Source organism: Hyperoodon ampullatus (genome assembly GCF_949752795.1).
Source record: "Hyperoodon ampullatus genome assembly, chromosome: 1".
NCBI lineage: Eukaryota > Metazoa > Chordata > Mammalia > Artiodactyla > Ziphiidae > Hyperoodon > Hyperoodon ampullatus.
Genome location: NC_136914.1, coordinates 63166303 through 63179490, shown reverse-complemented (window position 1 = coordinate 63179490; position 13188 = coordinate 63166303). Strand labels below are relative to the sequence as shown.

General features: G+C 36.3%; 1 protein-coding gene across 3 annotated transcripts in view; it reads right to left on the bottom strand.

Annotated features, from left to right (window-relative positions):
- ADK (adenosine kinase) overlaps nucleotides 1–13188 on the bottom strand; it is a gene marked incomplete at both ends in the record, with an annotated part of 516283 nt that overhangs the window by 461515 nt on the left and 41580 nt on the right. For all 3 annotated transcript variants that reach the window (XM_079719313.1, XM_079719311.1, XM_079719312.1), the window contains one exon: nucleotides 4184–4258. In XM_079719313.1, coding sequence (XP_079575439.1) covers nucleotides 4184–4258 — 75 coding nt within the window. The remainder of the gene's footprint in view (nucleotides 1–4183; nucleotides 4259–13188) is intronic.

The following is a 13188-nucleotide window of genomic DNA, read 5'->3' as shown; positions in this document are numbered from 1 at the left end:
TGTAGATTCCATCAGTTATTCTACATAAATGATCATGCCTTTTGGAAATAAAAACAGTTTATTCCTTCCTTTGCAACCTGGATGTCTTTTACTTCTTCCTGCCTGATTGTCCTCAACAGAATCTTCAGTACCACTGTATACATTTTGAAGTGGTGAGAGCGGACATCCTTGAATTGTTTCTGATCTTAGGGGAAAGCATGCAGACTTTCACCATTAGGAATTATGTTATTAGTAGGCTTTTCCCTAACCTAAATTTTATGAGGTTAAAGGAGTTCCCTTCTATTCTAAGAATGCTATAAGAAACTTTATCAAAAATAGATAGTAGGGCTTCCCTGGTGGTGCAGTGGTTGAGAGTCCGCCTGCCAATGCAGGGGACACGGGTTCGTGCCCCGGTCTGGGAGGATCCCGCATGCCGCTGAGCGGCTGGGCCCGTGAGCCATGGCCACTGGGCCTGCGTGTCCGGAGCCTGTGCTCCGCAGCGGGAGGGGCCACAACAGTGAGAGGCCCGTGTACCGCAAAAAAAAAAAGAATAGATAGTAGTTTTGGCAAATGGTTTTTCTATCGAGATGACAATGTGATTTTTCTTTCTTTAGTTTGTTAATAGAGTTAAGTGCTCTAATTACATTCCAAATGTTACACCTACTCTACATTCTTAGTATACTATTTAATTCTGAAAAAAGGGATAAATACAGTGATACTAGTATTAAGTATGTTTAGTGATTTTCAATCTTCACTACCACTTTGTATTCAAAGTTGGTAAGACAATTATAGATAGCTAACAGAATGAAAACATATCAATCTTTATTAAAATAAAAAATATAGTTAAACAGAAGTTAGAAAGTAGAAAGTTAAAAGAGTAGAAGTTAGAGTCAGGAGTTAAAGTAGAAGGTTAACAGGACTTAAAAGGAGTGAAGTAGCAGATGGAAGAACAGAGGTACTTCTAATTCTATATAATGAGAAGTCTAAAGATTCTATTGAAAGTTGATACAAGAAAATATTTTAATGTGTGAATATTATATCATTTAAAAGTACAAGGTAATCAGAAGTAAAACCATTAACATAATTGTATGCAGGAGTGTTTCTGATTAGCAAAGTATATTTTATTTATTTATTTATTTATTTTTTTGCGGTACGTGGGCCTCTCACTGTCGTGGCCTCTCCCGTTGCAGAGCACAGGCTCCGGATGCGCAGGCTCAGTAGCCATGGCTCACGGGCCCAGCCGCTCCGCAGCATGTGGGATCTTCCCAGACCGGGGCACAAACCCGTGTCCCCTGCATTGGCAGGCGGACTCTCAACCACTGCACCACCAGGGAAGCCCGCAAAGTATATTTTAAAAATTTGTATCTGAATTTCTTAGGATAAGACACATTCTCCAGTTTGTCCTTGGCACCTCAACCTATTTCCTATTATATTACAATAGGGCAAATTTACACATTTATAAATTCTTGCCCGATCCTTTGACACTTGAATTTATACAGATAAAGAGTTATAAAGATAATCTCCAAGACATTAAAAAACAGAATTTGTTAAAAATGGTTATCCCCCCAAATCAGTTGTATTTCTATGTATTAGCATGAACAATCCAAAAATGAAATTAAGAAAACAATTCCATTTACAGTAGCATCCAAAATAATGAAATACTTAGGATTAAATTTAACCAAGGAAATGTGAGACTTCTAAACTTAAAACTACTAAACACTGTTGAAACAACTTAAAGAAAGACATCTCCTGTTCATGAATTGGAAGACTTAATATTGTTAAAATGCTTCTATAACTGATCCACAGATTCAGTGCAATCCCATTCCAAATTCCAACTGCCTTTTTTACAGGAATGGACAAGCTGATCCTAAAATTAACATGGAATTGCAAGGGACTCTGAATAGCCAAAACAACCTTAAAAGACAACAACAAAGTTGGAGGGCTCACACTTACTGACTTCAAAACTTACTACAAACTTACTACAAACCTACAGTAATCAAAACAGTGTAGTACTGGAATAAGGACAAGCATACAGACTTATGGAATAGAACTGAGAAGCCAGAAATTAACCCAAACACCTATGGTCAACGGATTTTTAAGACGGCCAAGAACACTCAATGGGGAAAAGAAAACTCTTCAACAAATGGTGCGGGGACAACTAGACTTCCACAAAAATGAAGTGAACCCTTACCACACATCTGATACAAAAATTAACTCAAAATGGATCAAAGCCCTAAATTTAAGAGCTAAAACTAAAACTCCTAGAAGAAAACATAGGCATAAATCATTGCGACCTTAGATTTAGCAACAGATTTTCAGATATGACAGCAAAAGCACAGCAACAAAAGAAAAAATAAACTGGACTTCATCAAAATTTAAAACTTACACATTAAAGGATACTCTCAAGAAAGTCAAAATAACCCACAGAATAGGAGAAATTGTTTGCAAATCATAAATCTATTAAGGGTCTAGTATTAAGAATATATAAAGAATTCTTACAACCACAACAAAAAACAAATTAAAAAATGGGTGAAGAACTTCAACACACATATTTCCAAAGATATACAAATGGCCAATAAGCACATGAAAAGATGCTCAGCATCATTAGTAATTAGAAAAATGTAAATCAAAACCACAATATTACTTTACACCCACTAGGATGGCTATAATTTTATTTTTTCTCCTTTTTTTTTTTCTCGCCATGCCACGTGGCATGTGGGATCTTAGTTCCCCAACCAGGGATCGAACCCATGACCCCTGCAATGAAAGCACAGAGTCTTAACCACTGGACCACCAGGGAAGTCCCAGGATGGCTATAATTTTAAAAAGGGAAAAGACCACGTTTTGGTGAGGATATGCTTCTTTAAAAAGCTAAACACAGAATTACCATCTGACTTAGCAATTCCACTCCAATATATATACCCAAAAGAAATGAAAATATATACCCATGCAAAAACTTGTACATGAACGTTCACAGCAGCTTTCTTCATAATAGCCAAAAACCAAAACAATCCAAGTATCCATCAAACAATGGCTCCACCAACTGATGAATGCATAAACGAACTGTGGTGTATACAAACAATGGAGTATTATTCTGCCTTAAAAGGAATGAAGTACTGATACATGCTACAACATGGATTAGAGAGGGCAGGAAGCATATGTAGGACACCATGTATCCATTCAAACATCCATCCACCATTCAAACACCATGTATCTCCACTATTTCCCCCTAATAATAACTTCTGATGATACATGGAAGAGCATTGAAAAACATCATGTTAAGTAAAATAAGCCAGACACAAAAGGCCACATATTGTATGTCTCCACTTATATGAAATAAAATATCCAGAATAGGCAAATCCATGGAGACGAAAACAGACTGGTAGCTCCCAGAAGATTGGGGAGAGGTGGGGAGGGCAGGTGGGAATACTGAAATGACCACTTAACGGCTACAAGTTTCTTTTTGGGGTGATGAAATGTCCTGGAGTTAAGATAGTGGTGACGGTTGTATAACACTGCAAATGTCCTAGCAGTCACTGAATCATACACTCTAAAATAGTTTAAATTATGATTTAATTTTAAGTAAATTTTATCTCCATAATATTTTTTTAAAAGTGGTTGCCCCTGGGCAAAGAACTTGGGGTGTTCAAGGGGAAGGGGATCTTAATTTCTCATTATTAAATATTTTTTGTATTTTTTTTCCTTGCACCAAATCATCACAGACAGATAAATAAACACAAAATGATTTCTCAGCTAAATTAACAACATCAAAAGTTATTATTAGGGGGAAATAGTGGAGATTCATGGTGTTTGAATTAAGTCCTACATATTCTTCTTGCCCTCTCTAATCCTATTCCTTCTCCCATATGTTATGGCACCACTATAGATTTAGTTCATTGACAGTAATTTTAAAATGTGGAAATTAAATCATTAGGTAATTCACATACTTCTTCCTTGCAAAGAGTAAAAAAATAAATTTCAAGTGAAAGTAGCAACAGGAATGAACAAATGTACCTAAGTTTTCCCAGGGAAAACTGCGGTCAATTACTCAATAAATAATAATGGTGCACTTGCTATTATCAGATTTAAATTTCCTGAATTTTCCTCCAATTGAAGATGTTAAACAGTAAATTCAATTCTAAAATTTTCAGTTTTTCTTTAGATGTAAGTTTCACATAGTACAAATGAAGAGCTTAATACTTACTTATCAAGGAAATCCTTATCCACCACAGCAGTGATGTCAAGAAGAGGATTTCCCATTCCAAAGAGAATATTTTCACTAAAAAAACACAAAATACAGTACAAGTTAGAAATAAATACTTCTGAAAGTAAGGTGATGTGTAAAATGCACAAATATAAAAATAAATATTTTCACTTTACCTTGGAAATAAACTTAACATACTAGTTTATTAAACCTCTGATTTGCCTATGACATGTAGGACAACATTTTAGAGGAAGCACAAAGCCATTTAGAAAAGAGAATGACTTTTAAATTGGATGAAATAAAACATAACAAAAGAAGAAACCAGATCATGTGATTTTTTTCCACAATATTTAACAGCTAAAGACTAAAGCTAATTAAATTCAATTTTTTTTAAGGTCTATCACAATAAAGTTTTATACTCAACAAACATGATAGATATTTAACTCTCTCTAGACAGTAAAATACTGAACTAATGAAAGTTTATTAGGGAGCATACAGCAAGTCCTGGAGGAATCCAGACAACAGCCCTACCCTTCAAAAACTGAATGACTGGAGTGGGACCTTCACAATGGGTATCATAGATAGTGTAATTTTCAATTACATTTAACAGACTTTGAGGGAGTCTGTTTTCCCATAACTGATTACAATACGGCTCAAAACTGAGGGAAAGATAGAACTCCACAACAACTGATACCAACTGACAGCAAGAAATGGACCAGAGGCCATAGCTGGGTCAGCCTCAATGAGGGCCATTCTTCTAGTTTATGCAATAAAATTTGCCTCTGTGCAATTTCCCATTGCTATCTAGTTTGCTCAAGCTCTCTTCCAGTTGCCTCCATACCAGTTACCATCCTCACCATTTGGAGATTATTAGTAATATCAATAGGACTGATACCCAAAAGTTTCTTTAGGAAAACGAGGTATAGCCTACAATTATAGTGTAAAATGATTTAGAAGATTGAATTACAATCTCTTATTAAAATCACAGATTGGGCAACTATGGCTGAATATGCAATTAAGAGAAATTTGTCCCTTTTTCTATTTAAAGAAAAATGATGGGGGAGGGATAAAAGACAAGGCATTTATTTATTCACACGGGCATTTGTAATCAAAATAAAAGTCTAATATAAAAAGAAAATAAGTGCTTAGAAAATGAAGGATCAACAGGCAGATACAGTAAAACGTGACCATCATTTCATTAGGGACTTCTCTGCCTGATTTGTGTTATTAGTCAAACAATAAAAACTCTTAGAACTTGTTTATTTTTCTTTAAAAAAGCACAGGGGAGCTGCTTGGTTGTTTCTTTTTATTCACACTTTTTAAGTGTTCAGTTCAATATATACAGTAATGTAACCACCACCAAAATCAAAATATGAAACATTTCCATCATCACAAAAAAATATCCTTCTGTCCCCATGTCAGTCTCTCCACCGCCAACTGGTCCCCTCTTGGTTTTTTTGTTTGTTTGTTTGTTTGTTTGTTTGCGGTACGTGGGCCTCCCACTGTTGTGGCCTCTCCCGTTGCGGAGCACAGGCTCCGGACGCGCAGGCTCAGCGGCTATGGCTCATGGGCCCAGCCACTCCGCGACATGTGGGATCCTCCCAGACCGGGGCATGAACCCATGTCCCCTGCATCGGCAGGCGGACTCTCAACCACTGCGCCACCAGGGAAGCCCCCCTCTTGGTTTTAAGGAATGTACCTGTGATATTTCTTTTTAAGAAGTCAGTCCTTTGCACATCTCCTGCATTCTCAAAATAGTTCATAACACTATTTGAAAATTTATTAAAAATAACATTACCAAATTAATTCAACCTCTCTGGGCCTATGGTTTCTACAAAGAATTATGGGGGAAAATGAGCACCCTGAATTACAATAACCATGTTTAAACTCATTCCTAAACTTATTTGTCCAACAAAACCTTTGCTTATGAACAAAAATGGACAAGAATGTGTAAAAGGTGATTCAGAGCTCCGTGTGTAAAGGATAAAAGAGGAAGAACTTATACACTGACTACTGTTCCTCACTGAAAGAAGTACACAGCATGGGCCCTGATGAGAGATGCTGTTAAGTTGGAATTGTCCAGAGCCTGTGTGGAATCTGTTGCAGCAACAGTGGCTAAGGTAAGAGGTGGGGACAATAAAATTTAAAATAGCAGATAAAAGGTGTCTTCAAACAGTAAGTTAAGTAAAAACTACACAATTATTTCCAAAAGCAAATAAGTTTAAACTACTCACGTCGCTTTCCTCTCCATCACTGTACGTAAATGAGAAACTATTATATGATTTCATTCTAATATGACAAATTAACTTTGTTAAAAACACTAAGTCTTCAAAATGGCTAGTTTCCTAAATACAAACTAGTGTCCACGCCAGTAAATACTGTATCACCCTTCTTAAACAATGAAGATACTATTTAAGTAAGCATTTACTTTGAACTTGTCCTATTAGATGTGAACAAGATGGGGCTGGTCTATGGCCAAAAACTATGACTAACCCATACTAGGATTATTATTTTGTTCCAAATGTTAGCAATGTCTTTTTCCTGGAATGGATGCTAGGATGAAAGATTCTGAATGACTTTTTCTTTCTTTTTTTTTTTTTTTTGGTCAGTAATTGTGAAATGTCTCATAATTCAGGCTCCATCCAACATAAACCTATACTATAATTGTTATTTTGTTAGACAACCTTCAAACACTATGCACTGACATAGATATTACAGTAAAAGGTCCTGAGAAAACTTTGTCTTGTTTATTGATATATTGATATTGATTAGCCCTCTGGTCAGCGAAAATATTTAGTTACATCTGGTGCCAGAATAAACACTATTGACGAGTGTCCTTAACTGTTACAGCAATCATCCCCTTTTGAAATTCAGAAACCTTAACTTTATATGTGATTCCTCTCTCTCCATCAATAAGCACCATTCTTAGTAGTAACTGCATCATCTTGGTTTGTTCCAACAGTTCATCTACCAGGAACCCCACAACACCCGACTGGCGCTGCCTTTAACTAGGTCCTCTACAGACCCTGCCTAAATTCCTACACTGCTGCTATTTTTTTAGCCACAATAAATCCTGTACAATACCACCGAATTATATTATTTTTTAAAAAAATGATATTTTTCCACTTAAAAGTTATTCCCCTTACAACTATGTAGAGGATAAAATACAAAAGCCTTTTTTAACATAAAGGACATTGAGTCTAGCTGGAACCTACAATATTTCATCAAATCTGAGATGCCATGAATCATAAGATTCCAACTTCCCATGGAGATTGCAAGGCATAAATGCATCTGAGAGATGTTAAAACTTGAAGAAATGTGCATATTACAATCATTGAAATACAGTGCCTCTCTAACTTTATCTCTCACCATTCTAACACATATAATCCATTTTCTGATCATAATACCTCACTGTGCCCTAAAAAAGACTGACTGTAAGGTCCTTCCCCTATACTTCTGTGCCTAGCAAACGCCCATTCACCTTTTTAAAATTTCTTGTATGCCACCTCTCTTAGAAAATCTTTTCTGCCCAACTCGTACCTAAGGGTTCCCATGTAAAAGTGTACAGGCTGTCCCCTGGCACAACTCCAAAGGATGCAGTTCACAATGTGAATGATAGCTCCTATAAACTAAGGCACTGCTGCCCACCTCCTAGTTTTACTAATTCCTCCTCCCTAGGTTCTGTTAAGTTCTTTGATGAACTTTTAATCAATTTTAAGGGTTGCTTTGTACTTTATCTCAATCAACTTATCTCAACATAAAAGTTAAAGTTTTTTTTTTTTTTTAACCTTAATTACATTTGTATTCTCAATGGCTGGCATACGATAATCACAAGGGCCTTGAGGGATTTTTCGATTCCAGGTTCTAACTTCTATCAACAGACTGCTGCTTATCTCAGGCTCCCATAGATCAGGATTGGGTCTAGAGTAAGGTTAAATTTTAAAGGTACTTACGTCAAAGGTCAAATAATTGAACACTAATTCAAAATATGTTGTAATAGAGTTCCCTGATGGCCTAGTGGCTAGGATTCCAGGCCTTCACTGCCGTGGCCCGGGTTAAATCCCTGGTCAGGGAACTGAGATCCCACAAGCTGCACAGCATGGCCAAAAAGAAAGCAACAACAACAACAACAACAAAATAGGTTGTGGTAAGTTAAAAATGAATACTGCACTTCCTAAAGCAATCACCAAATGATAACACAACAAGGTGTAGCTAAAAAAACCCAATAGACAACATAAAATGAAAAATTAAAATATAGCCAATTTAGAAAAAAAACAGGAAAGACATAATAACACACAGGATAAATGGAAAACAAAAGATGGTATACTTAAACCCAACCATATCAGTAGTCACACTAAATGTAAATGGATAAACATTGCAATTGAAAAATAAAGACTGTCACACTGGATTTTTTAAAAATGCCATTTACTAGAGATACACTTTAAATATAAAAACAGAGAGTTTAAAAACAAAAAGCTTGGATAAAAAGATATACCATGCAAATACTAATCATAAAAAACCTACAGTGGCTATATTAATATCAAACAAGGCAGACATCACCAGATAGAAAAGGATTTCATAAAAATAAGCAGGTCAATTCACCAAGAAACAAAATAAATGCCTTCAAAATACTTGAAAAAAAAAAAAACCTGAGAGAAACACAAGAAATAGACAAATTCACAGTCTTAGTTAATTGTAACACCCCTCTTTTAGTAGTTAGTAAAACAGACAACACAAAAATAAGTTAGGGAATCACACTACTGGATATTTATCCTAGAGAAATGAAAACTTAAGTTTACACAGAAATGTGTACACAAATGTTCATAACAGCTTTACTGGTAATAGTAAAAAATTGGAAACAACCCAAATGTCCTTCAATAGGTAACTAGGTAAACAAACTGTGGTACACCCATACAATGGAATAATATTCAGCATTAAAAAGGAATGAACTATGATACAACTTGGATGGATCTCAAAGGCACTGTAGTGAGTGAAAATAAAAGCCTTATCTATGTGTTACCTACTGTAAAATTCTATTTATATACCACTCTCAAAATGACAAAATTACATTGACTGAGAACGGATCATGAGTTGCCAACTGTTAAGGCGGGGGCGGGGTGGGGGGAGGGTGTGACCATATAGGCATAACACAAAGGAGTTTCTTTGTGGTGACAGAACAGTTTAATACCCTAATTGTGTTAATCTGGAATCTGGACATGATAAAATTTCGAGGAACTACACACCAACACCATGTCAATAAAAGACAGTGTATGCAAAGACTGGTGATATTCTAATAACATCTATAGTCAACTTAATAGTACTATACCAACATCAATTTCCTGGTTTTGCTAAGATACTGTGGTTATATGATTTATCATTGGGGGAAGTTGGGTAAAGAGTGCATAGGAACTCTCTGTACTCTTTTTGCAACTTCTTGCGAGTCTTTCAAAATCAAAAAAAAAAAAACTTGTAGAGTATTTTAAAAGAAAGAAAAAGTAAGAATATTTTTAAATGTTTAAGAAACAATTAGGGTGATAACATCAGGAATGGCAGAATAAAGGCCTCCAAAAATCCTCTCTTCCATAAAAGCAACAAGAACACTAGCAAAAAAAGTCAAAATCAACACTTTCAGAACTCCACATATTAACCAAAGGCTTGCAACACCTGAGGAGCATTTATTCAAGAGGAAAAAAAAGGCTGAATCTCAGTAAAAACAGCAAGCTTTGTGGCATTTTAACTTGCCCTATTCCCATCCCCCCTAATCAGCTCCAAGGCAGCCTTAAAAGCAACAGCCCCAAAACACAGTGGAAACTAGGGGCCTACCAGCCACTGGATGAGCTGGAACAGAACTGGAGCTCTTTCAAAGCCCCATTTTCAGAAAAGTGCTATTATTTGAGCTTACTGGCAGTTACCCGAAAAACTCCTACTCCAAGATTTCTCATTATTTGACCTGACTCAGAGTTTCCCCAGTACTAACAGCCTTTTCCCCCGGGGCATTTGTCAAAAACAATCGGCTGCAATTGTTTAACACCCCAGCCATCTGAAGCAGTTGGGGCAAACAAGCAGCTAACCAAGAAAACTTAAAAGGAAAAGTGGGGCATGAGATATCCATAAGGGGTTTTGAAAAGTTCTGAATATTCCTGAGAATCTAGGAGACCATGTATTATACATGTGCCCTGGCCTGTGGGCATGCTCAAGAAAGACCTGAAAAGGTACTAAGCAATCATCTCAGAGCATGAGGCTCTGCACAAACAGGAAATAGAGGCTATGGCAGCGTTGTAAGCCTGGCTGGGCACTGAAGGTATGCCTCATCAAGCACATACAGCCTCTCAGCAGATACTGCTAGACAAAAACAAGTATTGGCAGGAACACAGAAAACTTGGAATCCACATTGCTGGTGGAGACATAAAATGATGCTGCCAGCTTGGCAAAGAAGTTTGGCAATTCTTCAAAAAAATAAACATAAAGTTACCATATGACCCAGCAATTCCACTCCTAAGTATATACTGAGGAGAAATTAAAACATGTGACATCAAAAAAACTTGGACATGAATGTTTATAGCAGCATTATTCATAACAGCCAAAAAGTGGAAATAAAAATACCCATCAACTGATGGATAAACAAAATGTGGTCTATACATACAATGGAATATAATTCAGCCATAACAAGGAATGAAATACTGATACATGTAACAACATAGATGAACTTTGAAAACATTATACTCAGTGAAGGAAGCCAGGCACAAAAGCCCAAATATATGATTCCACTTATGAAATGTCCAGAATATGGCAAATTCACAGAGACAAGGTAGATTAGTGGTTACCAGGGGATGGGCAGGGGAAATGGAGAATAACTGCTAACAGGTATGAGGCTTCATTTGGGGATGATGAAAAAGTTCTGAAATTAGATAGTAGTGATGGAGGCAAAACCCTGTGAATATCCTAAAAACCACTGAGCTGTACAGTTTTAAATGGTACATTTTATGGCATGTGAATTATATCACAATTTAATAATTAATAATAATTAGTTAATAATTAAGTAAATAAAACAATTAAACCAGTTGGTATTTATAGAACAATACACCCAACAACTGCAATATTCATTTACTGAATAAACGATGTGTAAAACAACTACACTGAAAACCTCAAAATATTGCTGAGTGAAATTAAAGACTTTAAAAACACATGTAGGGCTTCCCTGGTGGTGCAGTGGTTAAGAATCCACCTGCCAACGCAGGGGGCACGGGTTCAAGCCCTGGTCCAGGAAGATCCCACATGCCGCAGAGCAACTAAGCCCGTGCACCACAACTACTGAGCCTGTGCTCTAGAGCCTGTGAGTCACAACTACTGAAGCCCGCGCGCCTAGAGCCCATGCTCCCCAACAAGAGAAGCCACCGCAATGAGAAGCCCGTGCGCCGCAATGAAGAGAACCCCCACTTGCCGCAACTAGAGAAGCCCTGCATGCAGCAACGTAGACCCAACACAGTCAAAAATAAATAAATAAATAAATTTTTTTAAAAACCCACACATGTAACAGTCACCAAAACAGACCATAGAAGAGACTATAAAACTCATCTCAACAGATATCAAAGGACTGAAACACTATGTTCTCTCTATATATATATAATACAGATATACGCTTATAATGTGTAAACAATATATTCTCCAAATATCATGGAATTAAATAGAAAATCAATTTTAAAAAATAACTTAAAAATCCCCAAATATTTAGAAATTAAACAGTAAACTTCTAAATGACCTGTGGATGAGAGAAATCACACTAGAAAATAGAAAATAATTTGAACCAAACACACATATCAAAATTTTGTATGATGTAGGTTAAAAAAATACTGAGAGGGGAATTTTTTTTTTTTTTTTTTTTTTTTTTGCGGTACGCGTGCCTCTCACTGTTGTGGCCTCTCCCGTTGCGGAGCACAGGCTCGGGACGCGCAGGCTCAGCAGCCATGGCTCACGGGCCCAGCCGCTCCGTGGCATGTGGGATCTTCCCGGACCGGGGCACGAACCCGTGTCCCCTGCATCGGCAGGCGTACTCTCAACCACTGCGCCACGAGGGGAACATTTTATATATGAAATGCACATGTTAGAAAACAAGAAAGGTTTAAAATCAATGGTCTAAACTTCTAACTCAAAACAAAATGGAAAAAGAGTAAATTAAATCCAAAAGAGCAGAAGCAAGAAAATAAAAATATGACAGCAAACATAAATGAAATAGATTAAATAAATGAATGAATGAATGAAATAGAAAACTACTACCAAAATAGAAGTTCAACAAAACCCAAATCTGGGCTTTTGAAAAGATTAATACGTTTGATAAACCCCTAACAAGACTGATCCCAAAAAGTTAAAAAAAAAAAAAAGGCATGGAAGGAGTACTAATACCAGGAATGAAAAAGGGGACATAAAACAGTTCCTACAGGCAGTAATAGTATACTATGAACATCTTTTCAACAATCCAACAATTCAGAATAAATTTCTTTAAAAATGCAACTTACCAAAACTGACACAGGAAAAAATGTTAAATCTGAATACTCATTTATCATTTCTTTAATAAGAAATTGAAATTTGTAATTTAAAACCTTTCACCCCTTCATCCAAAAAATATTCCAGGCCCAGTTGACTTCACTGCTGAATTCTATCAAAAATTTAAAGAAACAGTACCAAGCTTACAAAGCTACAATAATTAAGAAAGTGTGGTATTGGTGTAACAATATACAAATAGGTCAACAGATGAGAACAGTGAGTCCAGGAAAAGTCCTACATCTATCTAATCTATTGACTGAAAATCCTTTTGAGGAAACCCTTACACCATAGCAAAAAATCAGCGTAAGATGGATCTTAGACCTAAATGTGAAGGTTGAAACTACAAGGCTTCCAGAAGAAAACATAAGAGAATAGTTTCACAACCTTGGGATAGAAGAAGGAAAGATTTCTAAGAACCCAAAAGGTAATAAACATAAAATAAATCAATGAATTCAATTTCAAAT